Below are 22,660 nucleotides of genomic sequence, written 5' to 3' on the forward strand. Positions count from 1 at the left end.
GTAAGGTTCACTTGAAACTGTTGGAGAGAAAACTGGAAAACCTCGCATCGCTGAGAAATTGGTGTCACATCAGCTGAGGGGCACAGGGTGTAAGAGGTGAGCTGACGCTGATGCTGCATCTGAATAGCTCCAGGAAAAAAGAGATATTGTGCAATGGAAAGCATAGCTGTCCGACAGGCAGGCATCTGGATGAGCTGCTTTACAGCTCAGACACACACAATCAGTGTCAGTAGCTGTATGCAGAACACATTCATTTGCATGGACACATACAGTTAATACCTCAATTCAATAATCAGAAATAAGCAGCAGAAATAAGCATATCAAACACCTGTTTCATTCTTAATTTGTCACCCTTCACGTGATTTAGCTGTGATGTTCATTAGTCATGTTTCGGTGGTTTTTGGTTAAAATATACTGATTCTTTAAAAAATTTAAAGCATCAAAACACACAAAACTAAACTCTAAACGGTTCCATGAAGGCACCGCCTATTCAACGAATCATAAAGTGGTGAGTGGCAACTGTTAAATATTGGTCAGAATAGTAATCCAACTCTTGGAAACCTGCAATCTGTCTGTAAGCCACCAGATGGCAATAGCTGTGGTTGCAATAAAAAGTCTTCCCATCCTATAGAGATCTATGGGAAAATGACTCTGTCTTAACCTCTGTAAACAACTTGCTGCAGACTTTATGGAGTCACTCACTCATTTGGGGTCATACTGAATAAAACATTAAATCTGTTTTGTAAATCTTGATCATACCTTGTTTCAGAATGGACGATCACATGTGGTAAAAAAAAAAAAACCAGGACGTCTGCTTGTTCACAACTAGTCAATCAAAAGGCATTAGCCAATGAGCAATTTTTCTGTCTGTGGCTGTAGTATGGCATAAACATAAACGAACCAGCCGTCTTTGCTCCTTATTTAGGGTTTGGTCATCACACTCGAGGCAGTCATCTTTGGACTATACAAGGGCCACTAATCACAGCTAATGAGCGCGTGCACACTCCAGTTAGCATATTCTTTCTCACATTATGCAGCTGTTTTATTAAAAGCAAAGAAACTTGATTTGACTCGATTTTCACTTAATACCTGCTCGCTGCTCATTGCCATCACATTCCGAAGACTGTTCTTACAAGCTGTAAACTGAATGAATTGAATTGAATTTAAATTACTTCATTTTATTCAACATGACGATTTGCTGTCTCTCAGGTTTAGTGACCTGCTGAAGGGCAAAACGAGGAACATGAAGATGTCAGTTTGAATCTATTTTCGTTTATTTCATACGACTAATTTAAAAGTTAGAACAGGGTCTAACTGGTAATGAAAGAGTTTTTAATTTGAGACATAATTCAACATGTATCAGTGATGGATCAACTGAAGCTTGACCTGTATTTTGTTGCTATTTTATTGCTTATTTCCTGCTGTATTGAATGCACTCCCAAAACTGATCCCTGTAGAAAACAGCTAAGTGGCCTGGTGGCCTCGTTATTTTCATTCACTGACTCTTCTCTGTTCTTTTCTCCTGCTGCTGTCACATCATTGATGACACAACCTTTCATTTTTCTGAATGGATTTGTTTGCTTTTTATATTTGGAGTAAATTATGAGGATGGCACAGTAACTGTACTTTGTTATTGTAGCCCTGCAGCATTGTGGTTGTTTTCACTGACCATCATCTCTGCCATCCATCTGTTGTGTTGCAGGGATTTTCTTCCCCGTGGCTCTGGCATTGTGACCCGCCGTCCTCTGGTCCTGCAGCTGATGAACTCGCCCACCGGTAAAGCTCACCAAATTCCTTTGAAATTGCATAATGGTTTATCTTGACTGCTTCACTGACTGGCTAATCATATTTGATATCTACAGCTGATCAGACAGCTGTTCTATTTGTACAGAAATCTTGACATCTTGAAATCTGTCTTGACATTTTATTGGGAACTGTGCATCACTCTGAATACATGTGGTAAAGATGGCTGATTTGAGTCTGTTTATTCTTATTAACCAGTGACGCTGAAAAAGCCGGAGAGCTACTGTAACGGTGATTGCACTAGTTTTCTTGTGTCTAATGCTTTGAAATAAGTAAAAGGTATAAACATAATACAGTGTTTAATGAATTTATTACACGACCTGTCATAAAAACAAGAAAAGACAAGTATTTTACAAATGTGTCAAAGTCTGTCATCTGGCACAGTCTATTTCATTTAAGACTAAAAGGAAGGTTTTCACTTACTTCTGTCCTTTTAAGTGCGTCTCGATTTCCTAAAGTCAGCATGTAGTTGAATGAACTGCATCTTAGTTCACTTCACAGATTTACATTTAACATCTTTGTGTCAACAGAGAGTCCAGCTGCCTTTAATATTTTACTTCTATTCCAAAGGCTGCCACATCCACATCCCTCTTCATTCTCTTCAGACACAGGAGCTTCATTCTTGGCCAAACCTTCCGTCTCCTCTCATCACGTTCTTGGCCTTTATTTATTTATTTTTATTTGTTTGAAATGTAGCTGTTATAACATCCCCTGTCATTTTATTATTTGTTGCTGAGCCTTCCTGGAAAGACACAACACTTGGGAAAGTAGACCCGCTTTTAACCCACTCTCCCATCACCCACCCAACCCTGGCTCCTCCTGGAGTCTAATAAGTCCCCCTATCCTCAGAGGAAAACCATCCGTGCACATTTGCCATTCTCTCTATAGACTTGCGATGACATCATCCTCCCGTTACCATAGTTACACGTTGTTACATTGATTCAGGATCTAGCAGAGAGTGTTTTCTCACAGCGTAGTCATGGTGCGAATCATAAATTACTTTGCGTTAATCTAAAATCAATACGTGGTCGCAGCAACCGTTACTTCATGAATCAAGCTCTAACTGAGTTATCTAACAGTTTTTATCTGTCTTAAGTCTCATCCAAGGACACATCACTTTGCAGCTGAGCGTCGTTCACTATGATCGACATTCAAAACCTTTAATTTCCCATGAACAAAAATCATGTTAAAAGGGTTTGATTCAACTCTCTGTTTACCGTCTTTGCTGTTCACCTCACCGGATCTTCTGATATTCTGTCACATTACTTTCATTTGTGTCTCACTTTTTTGCCGTTTCTTCCAGAATTCGCCGAGTTCCTGCACTGTAAGGGTAAAAAGTTTACAGATTTTGATGAGGTCCGGCAGGAGATCGAGGCGGAGACGGATCGCGCGACTGGAGCCAACAAGGGAATCTCCCCTGTGCCCATCAACCTGCGTGTTTACTCTCCGCACGGTGAGGCTGACGCAGTTTTATTCCACACACACTGAAGATTTAATCTGTGTGTAGAGCATCAATAAGTTTAGTTTTGAATTGGCTTTGTGTTTTCTCTTCTTTCTTTTCTTTTTTACCCTCACAGTGCTGAACCTGACACTTGTGGACCTGCCAGGGATGACCAAGGTGCCGGTGGGTGACCAGCCTGCTGACATTGAATTTCAGATAAGAGACATGTTAATGCAGTTTGTCACCAAGGAGAACTGTCTGATGCTGGCCGTCTCCCCGGCCAACTCTGACCTGGCCAACTCCGACGCTTTAAAGATTGCCAAAGAGGTCGACCCTCAGGGTGAGTTTACACACATGTAAAGAAGCTAATAGGAGTTTTATAAGTCTTTGAAATGATGTTTCATTTATAATTGCTCTTTGTATCATCCTAGTTATTTTTATACAGATGCACATAATGAAATACTGTTGGTAAATTTGCGTGACTGGGTCAGGTTTAAGGACCATCGGTGTGATCACCAAGCTGGACCTGATGGATGAGGGGACCGATGCTAAAGACATCTTGGAGAATAAGCTGCTTCCACTCAGGAGAGGTGCGTAATACCTCGACAGCACGCTCACACAAAAAGTAGCACCTTTTCTGTCTCCTTCAGGTCGGTCGCAACGACGCACTGTTTCCCCCTTGTGGTAACTCAGAGCTTTTCAGTGCTTCCAACATCTGCAACGAAGAACAGAAACAGGGCCAAAGGATGTGGGAGAGCGTGTAAGAAATCAAAAGACAGACAAAGGGGTGAAAGAGAGGAAGAGCTGGAAGGAAAAGCAGGGGAAGGGGCAAAGAGAAAAAAGCAAAAACACTGTCTTGGAAAATAACTCGCATGTAATTTGTGAGCTGCCCTTTATTGCAATGTGCTGATGTGGTGCTTTTCTTTTCCATTTGCACTTGGTTAAAACCCAGGCATGTGCTTTGGAATATTTTCCATTTCCTTTGTTTTTTCTATACTTTTCCCCCCTCTCCCTTCTTTTTCTCCCCGTCTCTCTAACGCTGTGGATATGCACATTTACAAGGCTGCTGGCTCCCAGTTGCCTTAGTTATAGAGCATGAAACAGCTTTTAACTGAGTGATACATGAGGAAGCTTAACTGGAGGTGAAACAGGATCCTTTTGACCTAACCTCTCCTGGTTATTTCGCCGCACTTCTTTTTTTTTTTGTCTCTCTACGCCTTAAAAGAAGAAACGCATCCAGGAATTCTTTCTCTCTTTCTGGTTTTATGCAAATCCCTCTTCCCCCTTTTCTCTTCTCCTGTCTATATTCTTTTAAGTTGAGGTCTGAGGTCTCTTAAAATGTGGTTTAACATTATTAAACACATGTGAAACAGTTGGGTCCTTGGAGGGGCTGTTCAGACCTGAGGACATGGGTAGAAAATAAAAACCCAGAAAAGTTCAGTGTTGCTCTAACACAAGTCTGTATTATCTTCCAGACAAATTACAATACCCGTTTCAAGTCTGTCAGGAAACGATCAAAGGAGTTGGATGGTTTTCTCTAAATCTGTCAGTGTTTTAGGGTTTACTGTGAGTGTGGAGCTCTCTGTCTGCTTGTCCAGGTTACATTGGTGTGGTGAATAGAAGCCAGAAGGACATAGATGGAAAGAAGGACATTAATGCTGCAATGGCTGCCGAGAGGAAGTTCTTTCTCTCCCACCCGGCATACAGACACCTGGCTGACCGCATGGGAACTCCCTACCTCCAGAAAGTCCTCAATCAGGTGTGTAAACATGTGAATGTAGTGAGCCCATTCCTATGTATTCCCAAAACACTATTTCAGTTTTCTAGTGACCTTATTCTGATATTCTGACCTTTGACCTGCACAGCAACTGACCAACCACATCCGGGACACCCTGCCGAATCTGCGGGCCAAGCTGCAGAGTCAGCTTCTGTCCATCGAAAAGGAGGTGGAGGAGTACAAGAACTTCAGACCTGATGATCCGTCTCGCAAAACCAAGGCTCTCCTGCAGTGAGACAAAGCGCACACACACACACACACACACACACACACACACACACACACACACACACACACACACAGAAATGTTAACATCTGCACCTTTTCCTGTAGGATGGTGCAGCAGTTCTCGGTGGATTTTGAAAAATGCATAGAGGGCTCTGGGGACCAGATCGACACGGCCGAGCTGTCGGGTGGTGCCAGGATCAATCGCATCTTCCATGAACGCTTCCCCTTTGAACTGGTCAAGGTGTGTGTCGGTTTTGAGATGTCAGGAAGTTATGCGAAGGGTTTATATGGCAGTTTGGTGTCTTAGAAACCTTTCGATTATATTGTACTTGTTATTGTACAGTGTAAATCCAGTGCTGTTCAAAAGTCTTGAGCCGCACCTCTTTTTGTGTGTGTGTGATGCTAGGAAAATGGGAAATAGGTTCAGGGCTTTGTTTTAAAACATGGGCAAACATACATAGAAATACAGTATATAAGGCAAAACAAGGGAATTTCTCCAATTCTAATGATCATATTAGAAATTCAATATTTGGTATGATCACCTTTATGATCTAAAAACAATCGGAAATGAAGGTAAGAGTTCTTATAATTTCTTATAGTATTCAGGATTCATACTCAGGCTTCTTGAAGGACATTAAAAGCTCTGTGGATGTTGATCCTACACTGCTTCAATAATGTTATGGTCCAGGCTCTGGGAGCCCAATCCATGGCTGACAGTGTTTCATTGTGTGTTTTTCTATCCAGGTATGCTTTTACTGTATTGGCAGTGTGTTTTGGATCATTGTCATGCTGAAAAATTAGCCACTCAATCAAAATCTGACTTTACTTTCCTGCATTTATAATTCGATCAGTTTTGACCAGAATCAAATTGATGGCTTAAATGCAACTACAGCAGGTTCAGAGTCTCTTCTGTGTTTTAGAGATGGCTGTAGGTCCTCGCCATCCTGTGTCATGTCTTCACTTGATTTTTCCCCCCCTATTTCTTAAGGATGTGACTTTTAGATTCTGTTCATCAGCTGATAGACTCCACTTGTCCAGTTCCCTCATATTTTTTTAAGCCACACTGCACACAATGCTGAGATATGACAAGTTTTTAGACATGGGAACTAATTATGTGTGCTTGAATAGGTCAGTGTTAAGCAGCTCAACAAACAAAAAACATTCTTCTGAAAATGGCCCTGGGACTGGGTCAGGACTGGACTGAAAAAGCAGCCAAAGAAAAACTGTGGAAGACCTTCAGAAAGCCTGGAAAACTCAAGACTACTTTAAAAAAATACAAGAAAGTCTATCTCCTTGTAAGCTAAATCTAAACAAATGAAGAGTGGCTCAAGTCTGTAAATCAAATAAATAACTTTGGATTAGCAGTAATGTTAGTCAGCTGCATATTTCATTTGTTCGGCAAATTAAGTTTGTTAGGGGGAAAGAAAAGTAGGTCTCCTCACTGGGTCATGATTTATCAAAAGATGCATTGCTAAAAAAAACCCTCTATGTAACAAAAAGCAAGTGGCTCTTAGTTGGATCTCCAAACATGGACAGCTCACTCCAAAACAGTCTAGTTCGTTTTTGGATGAACTGTCTTTGTAATAACTCTGTGTCTGTATTTTAGACACTGTCGACAGAAAAAAGGTCCTAAAGTCAAGTTTCTCTCAGTCTCTTTAAATCATGACATTTCTCCCCTTCATTGTCCTGCTTTCCTCGCCAAAAGGAAGTGCCTGAGCTTCTTCGCCCGGACATCTCCCACCTTACCTCTCACACTGTTTCTCTCACCCCATCACCATTTCCATCCACTTTTAAAGCCTCCCCTTGCCTTCTCTGTCCGCCTTCCACCTTGTATTAATCCTCGAGGTCTTTGCTTGCTCCCTCTGGTCTGGTTCATTTTCTCTCACAATATGCCCGTCCTTTCTCTTCCCCGCTTTTCTTCCCTGTCCTCTCTCGCCCTCCCTTTGAGGATATAAAACTTACTGTCTGTGACCAAGTTGCAAAAAAATAAATAAAAATGCAGTGTTGGTTTCCCCTGAGGTAAAAAAAAAAAAAAGAGCAGGTTGCTTCCTAACCAGAAAACTTACTCAAAACACAGAAAACCCTCAAAGCCTGCCAGATACATTAGAAGCCGCAGCGAGTAGCTAGAAGTCAATTCATCATTATGTTTTATTTGCTTATGGTGCACGCTTCAGAGAAAATATTAAATTTTGAGTAAAAGCAGGGGAGAATGTGGCATCGCAGTAAATATCATGGAGATACTTGGACAAATATATTAAAAACAGATGTTGCAGGAATAGTCAACAAAGTGACATGAAAGCGAGCGCTGAGTTAGGGAGAATACAAAGTCTGCATGTGCATGTTTGACAACATCTTCCTTTCTCTGTCTGCCTTTCAGATGGAGTTTGACGAGAAAGAACTCCGCAAGGAAATCAGCTACGCTATCAAGAACATTCATGGCATCAGGCACGTCCGCCTTCCAGCTCACCCTCCACCCTTCCCTCTCTTCTTTCTCTGCTTCACCTCCCATCTCTTTGTCTCAGTCACATCTAACCTGCAACTACCCTCCTTGCTAATCCAAGACAGCAGTAACACAAATTGAGGGCTCTGCTGCACACTAAGGTTATACAATATACTTCAGCACAGGGTCGTTTGGGAACAGATGCAGCTGCTGACTGCTGGGTACCCTCGTTTTTTATGTGGTTGCACATTCATGCTGATAAACGGGCTTTTCATCTCTGTACCTTATTTCTGGGATGTTCTTGTTCCCTCTTCCTGATGATGTGCATGTTTACTGTCTATTTTATTTCACCCCAAAAATTCGGCTAAGCTTTGATTTAGAGTTTTGTTTGTCAAAATCAAACTACGGTATATGGCAAAACTTGTGGGTTTATATATATATATATATATATATTTATATTTATAAAACATAAATGAGCTGTGCAAAGAAATCATATTTAATATATTTCCATTAGTGCCAAAATATTTCGGATTTCTATCCCTTCTGGTTTCTACTTCGTTCATGTATGTGTCTTTAAAATACCAGATAGATGTTTACCAGGATGTAAAAGCAAGATAAAAAAGAGTTGCTCTTCACATTTTGGTGTAAGAAAATCATGCTTCTGGTTTGAGTATGTTTTAAAATAAGGAGAGCTGAGCAAAACACAACAATTATGTGCAACAAACACTTATAAAAAAAAAGAGTAAGATAACATGTAGACTAAACAGGATAATACAAAAAATCAATTTGTTTAAATGTGGATTACTGCACATACACTGCTTAACAGTTTTATTAAACCACCACTAACTTTAAGGTTAATTCCACAGCAGCCCTAAATAACAGTACTGGTTACTGTATAATCCACCAATATAAACAAGCTCTTTAATTGAAATTATATAGTAAAATTATTGTTGTTATCCTTGAATTTTCAAATTGATTGTTTTATTATAAAAAGCTAATAAATAGTAAAGAAAATTATTATTTTTATCAAGATGACAAGTTACAATTCTTTTAGTTAAATTGTTTTTAGTTTGAAACTATTTTTTAAAAAGTCTTTGCTTTTATGACAGGTGCTTTATTACATTTGTTAAGCCCTGTATGTAAAATACTTGCTGTGATGCTTGATTATAAAAGGTATATGACTAATGTGAGTGACACGACGGCCTCTTTGGTCTAAAACAATAAAACAATAACTGAATATTTGCTGTGTAGGATCACATCCCGGTTCCTTGCCTTTTCTTGTCTTTTGCTGAATTTTTGCCAGAAGTGGAGGGTAAATCTTTATAATTAACACTCTCCTCTCTACCCAACCCTCTTTATTCCTTCTCTTTTCTTTCTTTCCACCAACTCCTCCTCCTCCTCTCGTCTTTCGGCCCTGTGGCTGCTTCTCTCTGTGTCGGGCAGAACTGGCCTCTTCACCCCGGACATGGCCTTTGAGACCATTGTGAAAAGGCAGATTGGGAAGATTAAAGAGCCTTGCACCAAATGTGTGGACATGGTCATTTCTGAGCTAGTCAATACAGTTAGGCAGTGTACCAAGAAGGTAAAAAAAATAAAAGCTAGCACTTTTTTCCTTGCTTTCCACCTCTTCAGTCCCTCTGCTGTTCGCTCCCTTTCACTCTAACCACCTGACTCCCTCCAGCCCTCGCTGCTGTTGGACAGCGAGGGGACGCCTGGAGCGGCAGGGTGGGCTGCTGTACGCCTGCCTGCCCTACCTTACTGTAGTACCGTGGAGGGTTTGGCTGGACAGGCTGGCTGTGGTAGATGGTTGTGCTGAAGAAACAGAGTGGGGACGCTGAGCGATCATCAGAATACGTCTGCCTTAGAAAGCTATCAGAGCATTCAGTGATGCTCGGAGTAAACTGATGGGTAACATCACGAGGGCAACACCCTTTCCACCTTTTCTAGTGCAAGCTAGACAAACACATACACATAAAATCCTGTCTTTCATTTCGAATACCTGGCAGGCGTATTGGATGACCTCAGTATCCGAACTTTCTCGTGTGTGAGATTGCAGCCGTGCACCTGCAGCTGACGGGAGCCATGACAATTACTGCTTAACTTCATGCCTCAGGGGCTGCACTCTGAGCGAAAGATGAGAGAAAGCAGGGCCAAAGAAAAGAGCAGCAATCTTTATCCACGCGGATCGGCTGTAACCAAGCAAGTTCAAGAGCGCGAAAACGCTGGGATGATAAATATCATGATCGGACTCCCTCTGGAAGTCAGAGGAGAGCTGGGTGGAGAGGGGTTCGACACCAGGGGAGATCAGGCTGTTTTGGCTGGAGGTTGGGGTGCACAGCTGCGGTCTCGTGGTGTGTTGCTTGGAGTTTTTGGCTGGCAGAGTCACGCAGGCTGGGAGCTCTTTCTATTTCTTTCAGTCTCCTCCTCGTCTTCTTTGTTCACAGAGAGAGGCTCCAGCACTGTCCTGTTTTAGGATGGCTTTAGGGGGAAACCAAATGTCTCACTTGCACTTTCTTCCTTCTGTGCTGTTTATCTCCCCCCCCCGCCCACCCCCCTCTTGTCTTTGTCATCTTCAATCTGTTCTCCTGCTTCATCTCCAATTTTCACCTGCCTCATCTGTTTACTGCCCCTCTCCCTCACCATCTGTTCTCACGGCTTTCTTTTAAATTGGTCTCATCTTTTTACTGTATTTCCTTTCTACCTCCACTTACAACTCTTCATTCGATGCTTTTAATTTTCCTCTTTCCCCACCTATTTCTTTTGTTTTTATTTCTTTCCTGCTCCTTTCTCTCTCTCGTACTGCCTACCTATCTCTACAGGACGGGGCTATTCACCCCCGACCTGGCTTTTGAAGCCATAGTGAAAAAGCAGATCCAAAAGCTGAAGGAGCCCACACTGAAGTGTATAGATATGGTAGTGAGTGAACTCACCTTCACCATACAGAAGTGTAGCCAAAAGGTAAAATGTTAAAGAGAACAAAGCCACTTTCGTTATCTCTGTTAATCTTACAGGTAAGGGTAGACTGATAGCTGGAGTTTTTTTTTTACCCATACTTTATATGAAGAGATATATGAGAGACAAACAGTATTTGTATTCAAAAAACACCTTGTATATTATATTTATTGGTTATAAGGAAGAAAATCATTTTTTAATGCAATGACTGGCTAAAATAGCGCCAATGCTATATTTTATACATGTTAAATAATGTTATATGAAGACTATGCATAAAAAGCTACGTTGCTGTGCTAAAGTCTTATATCTTTATATGGGAAAAAGGTGCAGCGATTTATTGAAACATGTACAAACATATGTGGCAATGCAGAGCTCGTACAATACTAATGACGTCAAAAGGCTGCATAATTAAATGGTACCACGTGAGCCACATTGTGCTGCTCTGTAAAGAGAGTAGTGCACAAGTCTGATGCTCCAGAGACTCCACTGACTACACCGTAATCAGCTGTGATAAACATAATCAACAATTACAACGTCTTTGATTAAAAAAAGCATTTTTTTAATTAAAAAAAGACACAAAACCCCCCAAATTAGGACATTTTTAAGTGACATAAAATGTTGAGCAGTATTTGTAAACCGACCCACAATAAATAAAGAATGAATGAATGTAAGTTTTGAAACACACTAAACTTTAATCAGCACTTATCAGTCTATCCTTGCTCCTTATGTAACCACGTAACCTTTATTGTAACTAAACTATGGTTATCATTTGGTTTTTTTGTCGGTTATAACCGGCCTTATATTGACAACCAAGCACACTGCATGTTAGACAACTTTTTGGTTTTTTTCCTCAGTATATTTCATGATGTCTAAAAACCGTTTGATTTAACCGGATTAAAATCACACCTTTTCTGTCTCTGTCAGTGTGGTTCAGTATACCGGAGTGACTGGTTGTGTACTTCCACTCATTGACTAACTGACGTGATTCGAGCGTCTCTTTATTTCTTCTTTCATTTCTCTTTCGTCCTCTCCGTCCCGTCGTCCTGCACAAACCTTTGAATGGCTGCTTCCTCGCTAAGTGACTGACCAGCACAGAGTAGCAGTGCCGCCTCCTTTGGATTTCTCTTCACTGTCACGCTTTTGCAGTTATTTCACTGTATCAAAAAGATACTGTAACATAATACCCAGTGTTTGGGAAAATCCACAAAGGGGGTCAGTTTGAAGTCTTCCCACACCTCCCCGTCCCCCACCCTCCACCCTCCACCCTTTCCCTGCTTCTTTGCATTGCATGCCAGCCTGAATCTCTTCTCTCCACTGTTTTTTTTTTTCAGTGTCAGTTCTGAAGTCACTGACCGCAGCAGCAGATTTTGACAGATCGTATCTGTCGTCAAGTTGCGTTGCATCTTTCTACCTGCATAAATTATCTGCTTCCATATGGCGCACGTAACTTTTCGCATGAAATGCTTCTCGTCAAAACAGTCTCCATTCGTAACGGCACAGTGATGCCGTTGTTAGTTGTGTGTGCCTTCTAAATAAAATCAACATTCTGATTGGGAGATATGCTTCAGATATGCACCCTCGGTCCTCTAAAACAGCAGTGTATGCTGTGTGATGTTGAAAAGCCTCATTATTATTGGCAGTAGGACCTGAAAAAGTCTCTTATTTAATTCAAATACTGGCAGAAATTATTTAAAATGTTTCTTCTTTATCGGTGTCATCTGCTCTGTCAGTGGATCAGACCTGGAAGGCACTAAATAAGCTCCCAAACAACGAAAGAGGCCAATCGGTACCTACTCACTAACCCAAAGATGCACTGTAACTTGCACGAAAGCCTTTCTTTCTCGTGCTGCGATTATTTGATTTTCTTTGCTTTTCTCTCTTTCCTCACACTTCTCCAAATGTGTTTGTGTCACATTGGAGACCCACCAGCGTCTGCGTTCGTGGGTTTTGCAATGAGCTCATGGAAAAAGACCCACAGTGTGCTGGGAAAAAGAAAGCTTTTTCTGCCAGGAACATTGTTTATTCTGTGTTTGTGGTGAAAAAGAAGAAAAATCACAGACTTTGCTCTATTCTCTTGCATTTGTTACACGGTGGGAACGAATACACATTTGGCACGTATTATTTAATCTAACACAAGTCAACACCCACTCAGGGTGAGCAGTGACTAGAGCTGAGTCTGCGATAAACCCAGACCCCCTCAAACATACCGTGTTTAATTGTGTTTCTGTATTTTGTTGTGTTGTGGAACTGTGTGCTGTGGTTCTGTGAGATTTTTTTTTTTTTAATTTGTTTACTGAATCTTGTACATTGACGTGTGACAGTGTGTGCATGTGTTGGGATCTGTGTTTGTTTTTTTGGGCTACTTACCTACCGTTTTCTGTGCTCACAGCTGGCTCAGTACCCCATGCTGAGGGAGGAGATGGAGAGAATTGTCACTCAGCACATCAGAGACAGAGAAAGCCGCACTAAAGGACAGGTAAAGCAGACAAACAGTGTGTACGGTGTAAAGTGTGTGTGTGTGTGTGTGTGTGGGGGGGGGGGGGGGGGGGGGGTTGTGATGGTGTGGTACGTTTGTGTAAAACAATGATATGAATGAATTGTTTTGTCCTGGTTTAAATCAGTGTGCATCCTGGTGTGTGCTGGAATTTGTCATTGTTCTATATAATAACCGCATCATGATGTCTTAGGAAGGAAAGTGCTTTGTTGTCTCTTAAAGTTGTGATATTTTGCTTTCATGAAGGCAGCTGTGAGATCTTTTTACTGGTCTGTTTCCAACTAGTGGTCCATTATCTCAAAATTTCCATGTCTGCAAACCATTTTCAGTTACAAGCTGCTCCTATTTAGTGCCTTAATCTTATTTCATATTCATTTTTTATGGAGAATATAATAATTTGTAATGTAGAAAGTATTTCTGCAAAGAAGCAGGGGCTTTTAACAGTTTGTTCTTACTCACTTCCTGCTGAAATAGTTTTTCTTAAAGTATATCAGTTTAATTTTACTTATTGACCAATCACAGTGCTTAAGACTACAAGTCACATTTAACCATGAATTCATACAGCGCTTTAATCTAAACACTTTACCTAAGTCACATACGCCCAATATACACCCACCAGCCACTTTATTAGTTGCACCTTGCTCGTACTGTTCTAGACCCAGTTTTCCATCAGAACTGCCTTTATTGTGTGTAGCAGAGATTTACTAACATGCTGGAAACACTCTTCTGAGATTTTGGTCCATTTTGATATGATAGTATTACACAGATGCTGCAGGTTTGTCAGCTGCATATCCATAATCCCTGCTCTGTGCTCTGTGGTCATAAAAGGATCGACATAGTCACCAACAGCGCTCATAGTTTCTATGATGTATATATAATGATCAGTGGCAGCCGATGTGGTCTACTGCTGAAGCCCATCTGCTTCAAGGTTTGATATGTTGTGCATTAAGAGATGCTCTTCTGCATACCTCGGTTGCTTTCCTATCAGCTTGAAGCAGTTTGACCATTATCCTCTGACCTCGAGAACCAGCAAGGCATTTTTAGCCAGAGAACTGCTGCTCATTTTCTCTTTTTTTGAACCATTCTCCATAAAACCCTAGAGATGGTTGTGTGGGAAAATCCCAGCAGATCAGCAGTTTTTGAAATACTCAGACCGGCCCATCTGGCAACAACCATGCCAGATTCAGAATAACTTCAATCACCTTTCTTTCTTATTCTGATGCTCATTTTGAACGTGAATAGGTCTTGACCATGACTGAATTAAATGAAAGGGTGTACCTAATGCAGTGGCTTTTGAGTGAGTTGACCTAGCCAGAGCACTCTAATGAAGCCCATGTAGGAACAGGAAGAACATGGAAACTTCCCATCTGGGTTTTGAATCAGGAACTTCATGCTGTGAGGTGACAGTGTAACCTCTGTGCTGCCTCGTTCCCCTATAATTTTCACTGAACACTATGACCTTTCCAAACATTTCCGTGTAAATGCACACACACACACACACACACACACACACACACACACACACACACACACACACACACACACACACACACACACTGTTACGAGAAAGAAGTTTAAGAAGTTAAAAGAGACAAACTACAAGAAATGATGTTGCATTGCTCTGTGTGTATAGTGATAATAAAGATTATTCAGATTCAATGATACATAGAAAGTACCTCAGATTTAATTCATTGAGTGCGGCTGAATTACAAAATGAAAGCTGGGGACCAGGGCTCCAAAATATGATATATAAGTATAAAACTGACTGTTTTACTCTCTCTGTTCAGGTGTTGCTGTTGATAGATATTGAGCTGTCCTATATGAACACTAACCATGAGGACTTCATCGGATTTGCCAAGTAAGTTTAGAAATCTGCTGCCGCTACAGTGGAAAGTCTTTACTACTTAAGGTCAAAGTACAGTATCGCATGTTTTGTTGTGCAGTGCCCAGCAGAGGATCAACCAGATGAGCAAGAAGAAAGCAGCCGGCAATCAGGTACTCCGATCACTAACAGGCAGGCACGCTGTCTGTACTCTTGCAGAGCTGTGCTGTTCACTCCAGGCCTCTTTCAGCTGCTGTAACACGATGATTCCACTCCTCCAAATATGTTTTGTCTGTTGGCAAGCAACGTGCCAGCTGAACTTTATAAAGTTTTACCCTAAGGCTTAGCTCTGTTAGCACTCAGCTCTTGTGTTTTCGCTCATGGTAAATGTTGCACGGCTATACGGTCTATGGTTACAGTGGGCAACAGCCCATTAGTTATACAATGCCACAACCCTGTGCTGCTCTTGTACACGTTACACAATAATGGACAACACTTGTGTGGTCATGAAACAGCTTGTCCTTTTGGTGAAAAACCATGATAGCTCCTGCGGTTTAAAGCTTTAAAGACAACAACAGTTATTACCTTTCCACCCAATAGAAAGCCTTCTAATAAAAAAAACCAACACAGTACAGTAACTGAATATTTAAGTGTAATGGCTACATATTTATGGTTCGGTAACAGCTTTTGGATGACGTTGCTTTTTTAAAGTGTTTTGAAGCGCTTCCTGTGCATTCTTCTTCTACTTTTAGCATATTTTTATTTTACTCTCTTTTTCTTCTTCTTCTTCTTATCAGCTCTATATGTTTTAGTATCTGTCATTTTGTTGCCTTGAGTTTCCTCTGAGTGTTTTCTTCTTTGCTCTCTTTCGTCCCTTCCTCCTTCTCTCTGTGGCTTTTGCACTTCAGGATGAAATCATGGTGAGTAGTGTGGGGCTGTGATTCTGTGCATATCTGCAGGTGAGCATTTGTATGTATGAGCTCATATCCATACACGTTACATATATCAGGATTTATGTGTTTATAAATGTTTAAACTTGTATGTCTTTTATGTATTTTAGGCTGTAATTAATAGTGGATACATGAGTGTGTGTGTGTGTGTGTGTGTGTGTGTGTATGAAATAACATTCAGAGTAAGTGCTAGTAGATTGGCAGGTGGCTGTAGTTAGAGATGCTTGGCTGTTTCCTTGTTCTCCTTTTTTTCAGCTATGTCTTCCCCACAGAAACACAATTACATTTCAGGGTTGTAAATATGCCATAAAAAGCTTTTGTGCACATAAAAAGAAGTGTGATTCTCTGTTGTATAATGTTATTTTGTGTGTGTGTGTGCGTGAACCCCACATGCATCTTTCAGAAAGGCCCAGTTTGGAGATGTTCAGTGTGGCTTTGGCTCTGCAGTTGATTTGCTTTGGCAGTAAATAGATGCCCCCCAGCAGTAGCTTGAACTACATGAAGAGGGAGTCACACGTCTAAAGAAGCAATAAAGACAAAAGACAGAAAAGAAGAGAGTCTGAAAAAATTCTGATAAATATTTTCCCTCGAAATATTGATCAAAGGGGTCTTAGCGTTCCCCTGCCTCTTCTAAATTCAAAGTAACACAGAAGGCCAGAGGACATGAATACCTGCAGACATATGGCATCCCTGTAGTTGTCACTGCAACCACCCAGAGAAGGGTCAAAGGTTAGGGGCACATTGTAAGCAAAGTGGTGAACTTAACATCCTGTTTATAGATGGATATCATTGGCCCTTAAAGACCCTGAAGCTTCTGCTCTTCTCATTCACTGCTGGTCTGACCTCCATGCAGGGAAATTTAGGAGAACATGAAAGTAGAAACTCAACATTAAAAATGTTTCTGAAAACACCTCTGTGTCTTAGATAATCTTTCAAATATTACAAATCCTTTACAGGCCACCAAGTTATGCTTAAAGCTAACCACACCTTATGATAGATCCTAATCTAAATGTTCAAGAAGTATAAACTTTTTATAGAGATTAATTATTAATTATTTAAATGTAGAGCAAGTCCCTCATGTAAAACTTAAAACACGTCTCATTAGACCTCCTTTTATAAGGCAAAACAGTGACAAGACCTAAAGGCGTTGACTCTATAAGAACAGGCTGATAGCCAGATTATAGATTATTTGTCTTTTCTAAAAAAAAAAAATCCCAAAATACTGACTCTAAGTAATCTGATTACTTGTAAATTTTCCAATGTAATCTTGTTACATAAGTACAGTGTAAACTGTTACATTTAACTGACTCTGGACAAATAAATTTTATGTGATTGGCGGACATTCAGTTTACACCAAGCATGTTTTCCTTTGTTTATTATATATATGATATATTTTTCAGTTGCATTTAACCCCAAATTACTACTTTATATTTATGAGGGCAAAGAATTATGTCTTTAAGTGTGTGCTGTGGACCCTTATTGTTGTCCAGAAACCATCAGAAGAGCATAAGTGAGTTGAATTGTTCAATAGTGATCCAAACAACACAAATGAATGGACTTCATAAATCCATCCAGACTTTTTTTAAGGCTTTACATTGTCGGTAGGTAATTGCCAGGCTTTAAATTATTTTATTCTGCTTTAAACTACTTTAAAGGGAAACAGCTGAATTGAATGTATGTTATTTCAATGCTCTTGCTCAGATAATTAATCGGCTGCTTCCATTTGCAAAGCTCATACCTACAGTGTAGCATAAAACAGGATCGCATGCATTTCACTGCATGATCTTCAAAAGGTGATACGGGCCACTGCAGCCTCCTTATCTGCCTCGTCCCTCACCCTGCTTGCTGTCCCCTTGCTGCCATCCCAGCAGCTGGCTGTAATGTGCTGGCAGTTGATCAGTCGTGTGTATTTGGCCTTTTACTAAATGCCCTATGCTGGCATAGCTTTGTAATATTCTCTCCACATTCTCATTCAGCCGGAGAGAGGAGTTAACGATCGGTTCAAGGTAAATAACCTGCACACCATCGTACTGTATGTGTGACTGTAAAGTGGAGGGAATGAAATACAAGAGAGCTGAGGAGAAAAAAGAGAGCGAGTGCGAGGAGTGTGTTGGTGGTTAGCTGAGCGTTTTTGTTAGCTCATTCACTTCTGCTGTGTAGGTAGGCCTACATATGTGTGTGGTAAATGTCTGTAAATGTAAAGGTTGATGGATGTTAATGTTAACTTTGTGAAATGTGCAAATGCTGGTTGAGTTTCAGCTCATTTCCTTTCTGTGTGTCTGCTATATCTGTCTGTTTCTCAGGTGATCAGGAAGGGCTGGCTGACCATTAATAACATCGGCATCATGAAGGGAGGCGCCAAGGAGTACTGGTTTGTACTCACCGCCGAGAGTCTGTCCTGGTACAAGGATGATGAGGTGAGACAGAGTTCATGTAAAGTCACTCGTGCACACGGAGTCACACGGTCAGGGTGTTTGTGTGTGTTTGCATGTTTCAGTATCTGCACACTCAAAGTCTTGGTTTAGAGTTCTGTTTGCGGTCTGAGCTGCAGACCTGATGACTGAATCATCTGCCCGAAGCATCAGCCAACTGCTTTGTAGTGTTTTCCAAAGAAAAATGCAGCGCAAGAGATTCATAAAAGTATGCAACACTGCACTACAAGTACTTGTTACTGCATAGAAACAGAGTTTTGTTTTGAAAGGGAAACAAAGGGTTCTTTGCAGGATAATTGATTCAAAGTTAAACCCGACTGAAACTCAGTTTTGAAGGCTCAGATCAATATTTGAAAATCTTATGATGATGATCTGAGACATGTTGTTTTTTGCTTTTGTGTGTGTTGACCATAATATATAAATAAAAAACCCAGAAAAGGACTTAAAATGGGTCATTTAACGAGTTGAAAAATAAACTGGATAGTGCCCCCTGATGGATAAACAATATAATGTCCGTGCAGTGCAAATGACCACAGATCAACAGTCTTTTGATTCTTGTGTTCCAACTTATGTGCTGACAGAGATTTTTCTGTGTTTAGTAAACGTCAGACTAGTCAGCCGCTCCGTTTTTTGGTGTACTTCAGTTTGACAGGACTTTGGAGTTTGGTGGTTTCATATAATTAGGAAAAAGTTTGTTTGGGAAAAACAAAACTTGACAAAATTGACATTTCTTCACAGTATAATTTGATTATAAAGCATGTAGTCTTCCTACTGTATGACACTATGAAATTACATTTTACTCTGGCGGTTTTTCTGCATCTTTACCGCACAACCCGACACAATTTTCCTGGGATCCGAGTGTTTATTCTCCATGACCTGGTCCAACATTCATTCCACTGCAGCTATGACTGCTGGTCAGTGTTATCTTCTGCACACTGATATGATTCTCCCTGACATGCTTTGTTACTGGACTTACTGGTCAAAGCGGTATCCCATGATGCTTTGCAGAACTATTAGGAGCTAGCCACAGTCTCGCTGTCTCCATGCCTTAGCCACAGCCTCTGTGCGCGCTGACATCAGGCTGTGTGTGTGTGTGTGTGTGTGTGTGTGTGTGTGTGTGTGTGTGTGTGTGTGTGTGTGTGTGTAGGACTGAGCAGACCTTTCTAAAAAGTCAGGACCCCACAGCATGTCAGACATTGAAGCTGGCACACATATGTGCATACCAGAGCCCTTGCATTGCCCTGTTCCTAATTACACACACACACACACACACACACACACACACACACACACACACACACACACACACACACACACACACACACACACACACAAGCTGTTTCTAATAAACCTACTTTATTTCAAAGAAGGGGCACAAAGTGAGAGGGGGACTGGATCGCAGGGGTGGAGGCAGGAGTGTCTCTCGTTAGCTGGTTAGCAGCAGGAGTAACAAGGACCATGTGAGGAGAGAAAGTGGGGAGAAAAGGTAGCACAGATGGGGGGGGGGGAAAGAGGTAGGAAGGGCTGGTTTGGTACATTACATCCTCCCTCCCTCCTTCTTTCCCAGCGACGTCCTCAAATGTTCTTCCCAAAAAACAAAAGAAACAGTCTGTCATCCTTTCCTCGCCTCTTGCTTTCTGTCTCAGTCTTTCCTTGTCACAGTCTCCTATTTTTTTTACTCCTGTCTCCTCCCTCCATCTGTTACCTCTCTCTCATAATGTCTATTTATTTGAACATGGAGCTGTGAGGACGCATGGAGACCTAGAACCAACACCATGTGCTGATGTTACAGCTCAGCCTGCTGCTGTAGCTGTAGCCTAAAAAAGGTTTACGTGATGTTTTATATCCGACATTTTACATAAGCCCCTCACACACTAGAGTACTCCGAAGGAATTATGCTGACCACCTGGGTGGAGACCTGCCAAAATATGATGCTTTGTTTAATTTCAGGGGGGAAAATGCATCAGTGCATACAGAAAACTCCACGTTTTTGTGCACCCTTTTCCACGTATATGCGTTGAAATGTTATTTGCACCATCTTGCAAAATCAGCACACGACTGTTTTATTGGTGGTGCCGCTTGTCACGGGGAAAACCCTCGCCATGGTCTGGCAAACGCATACACACATGGACACACTCCACCTCCAGACACTAATAATAACTTTCGACCCAAGTAGTGGTGCCAGGATGTTTTGATTAGTGTGTGCGTGTGTGAACGCATGCATGTGTGTGTGCTCTTAGAAGCCTTCTGGTCTGTATTACCACAGGACATGCCAGTTCTTTGAATTAGGCCGCTCTAAAGCTTAAAGCTTCCCAAAGCAGAGAGAAAGTGAGGGGGATGAGCCACAAATTGAGAAAAAAAATGGTTGTAAAGAAACATTGTGTATATGAATGTAAAACACTGGATTTTATAGACTTGTAACGCTTGTGATAGCCGTGCATTGGTATAATCAAATCCATATTTTTACACAAGCATGTGACAACCGCAGTTTCACATTGACAATAGTACAAAGGCACAAATGGCTTGATTTCATTTGATTTTTTAAGTGCCTGTATTAACTTTGGGTGCCCTTTTTCTTTTGTGTATGTGTGTGTGTGTGTTCAGTCACTGCGCATGTGTGTGTCTGCCCGGGTTTCCCTGCTCGTGCTGTAAAGCTGCCAGAAAGCCAGACTCTCCTGGTGATCCCAGCTGTAAACATCCTGGGGGGAAACAGCAGACCGCTGCTTTCAGCACACTCATAGTAACATGTCTGCTTTAATGGTGAGCGTGTGTGTGTGTGTGTGTGTGTGCATGCACATGGACTTTTGCTTTGTGCGTTACGGGTGTGTGTATGTGTGTATATATATATAAATGCATATACACTTGTGTGTTTGGTGGCAGGGCTGTAAATGGAAACAGGTTGGTTTTGTGGTGTTCATTCCTGAAGACGATGCTCTGTGATGAGGCACCGTGTGAACGTTTCTTTTGCTTTGGCGTGTTTGCGAGGGAGTGGGGATTCGAAACGGTACACTGCGGGTTTGCTTTATCAAAGACAGGCAGGCCCGAAGGTAAACTGTGGTCCCAGAGAAGAAGTAGAAGCAAGGGGCCGCAAGTGGAGGGGGGTAGCTAAACTTGTAACTTTTCACATGACATCACCTACAAACACTAAAACCCACAATTTTCTGTCTTTTTTTGGCGGGAGAGCTATATAAAAAAGCGAACCCAAAAACAAAACGGTGAACAGACAATGATAGAGTGACTGCTCTTTCAACATTTCTGTCTGGTGGCTTCCTGCCTCTCTGCACATTACATGGTCATTTGAGGTAAAGCGGCCGCAAGCTGATGCAGGGAAAGCAAGAGGCATAATTGTACATTTTCATTATGAGTGCAGTGTGACGCTGGAGGTTTACTGTGCGCTTTAGTTATCTTTTTGGGTTTTTTTCTGTGTGGCTGAACTTTTCTGGTTTCAGCTTTTGGTTGCATAGGAAAATAAACAACATGTTAAAAATGTCTCGCAACCATCACTTATATCTATATGCCTGTGGTGTTTATTTACTTTTCGTGGAGCCCGTATATGTGTGATAAGTTGCTCAAGAAAAAAAGAAAAACAACAACATTGAAAACTTAAGCCTCTTTATTGTGACGATTTTTAAATATTTTTCACAAGCTGAGTCGCAGAGTGAGGTCTTGGTTACACAAACATCATATAGCTTAATAAGAGTACAACCTGATGGGTCTGTTTTCAAAATTTTAGGACTTCTCCATCACTCATAAATCCATCCTGGGCGAGGGCTAGGCCTTCTGCGGTGGAGCCTTTGGGTGCTTTATTTAGGCTCGTGCCCGGGCTGGTCCAGATGGACGAGGGGTGGTGCAGCTGCGTGTTCCCACAGCCTGATGTGCTTGTGCCTGCTGAATGCCCTTTGGAGGGCTCTCACTTTTTTTTTTTACCCCCCCCCCCCATCCTGCTTTTTTTAGGCAGTCGTCCTGTGCTTCCCCGGCCAGCCTAACCAATGTGCAGACTACTGTACAACCACTACTTCCTGAACAGGTAGTCTGAACACTGGGCAGGCGGGCCGGGCGGCTGAAGGGTAGCGCTGTGGAGGACTCTTTACTCATGCGCTCAGAATCAGAATCAGATATATCACCACACACACTCTTAATCGTACTCACTGTGATTGCAGCCAGGCTCCGGGGCCTGGCTTATCTTCGCAGTCTGACTGCCGCAAAGGGCCGATCGAGGATGATTGAGTGAGCTGGGATGGAAGGGATGGAGGAGGAGGTGGTGGTGGAGGAGGAGGAGGAGGAGCGGGAGAGGTTAGACGGAGGTGATAGGCGCTGATTG

General features: G+C 41.6%; 1 protein-coding gene across 20 annotated transcripts in view; it reads left to right on the forward strand.

The window, feature by feature from the left end:
- Window positions 1-22,660, forward strand: part of dnm1a (dynamin 1a) — a 49,701-nt gene that overhangs the window by 10,035 nt on the left and 17,006 nt on the right. For 13 of the 20 annotated variants that reach the window (XR_015130402.1, XR_015130400.1, XR_015130401.1 and 10 more), the window contains exons 2-16: window positions 1,703-1,776; window positions 3,107-3,256; window positions 3,381-3,584; window positions 3,736-3,834; window positions 4,843-5,003; window positions 5,110-5,252; window positions 5,355-5,490; window positions 7,627-7,694; window positions 9,133-9,271; window positions 13,031-13,117; window positions 14,923-14,993; window positions 15,079-15,130; window positions 15,866-15,877; window positions 17,884-17,913; window positions 18,211-18,324. Coding sequence is in view for 17 of the 20 variants with exons in the window: in XM_086300844.1 (XP_086156970.1) it covers window positions 1,703-1,776; window positions 3,107-3,256; window positions 3,381-3,584; window positions 3,736-3,834; window positions 4,843-5,003; window positions 5,110-5,252; window positions 5,355-5,490; window positions 7,627-7,694; window positions 9,133-9,271; window positions 13,031-13,117; window positions 14,923-14,993; window positions 15,079-15,130; window positions 15,866-15,877; window positions 17,884-17,913; window positions 18,211-18,324 (1,540 nt within the window). In the remaining 3 variants the exon portion in view is untranslated. Of the gene's footprint in view, window positions 1-1,702; window positions 1,777-3,106; window positions 3,257-3,380; window positions 3,585-3,735; window positions 3,835-4,842; window positions 5,004-5,109; window positions 5,253-5,354; window positions 5,491-7,626; window positions 7,695-9,132; window positions 9,272-10,508; window positions 10,648-13,030; window positions 13,118-14,922; window positions 14,994-15,078; window positions 15,131-15,865; window positions 15,878-17,883; window positions 17,914-18,210; window positions 18,325-22,660 lie in introns of all 20 variants that reach the window. The other 7 variants (XM_086300850.1, XM_086300848.1, XM_086300852.1 and 4 more) reach the window with 3 other exon arrangements.

The sequence above is a fragment of the Aulonocara sp. 'chitande type north' Nkhata Bay genome, linkage group LG7, assembly GCF_057382095.1.
Source record: "Aulonocara sp. 'chitande type north' Nkhata Bay isolate Kocher_YH1m ecotype deep benthic linkage group LG7, A_spYH_male_GT1.1, whole genome shotgun sequence".
Classification (NCBI taxonomy): domain Eukaryota; kingdom Metazoa; phylum Chordata; class Actinopteri; order Cichliformes; family Cichlidae; genus Aulonocara; species Aulonocara sp. 'chitande type north' Nkhata Bay.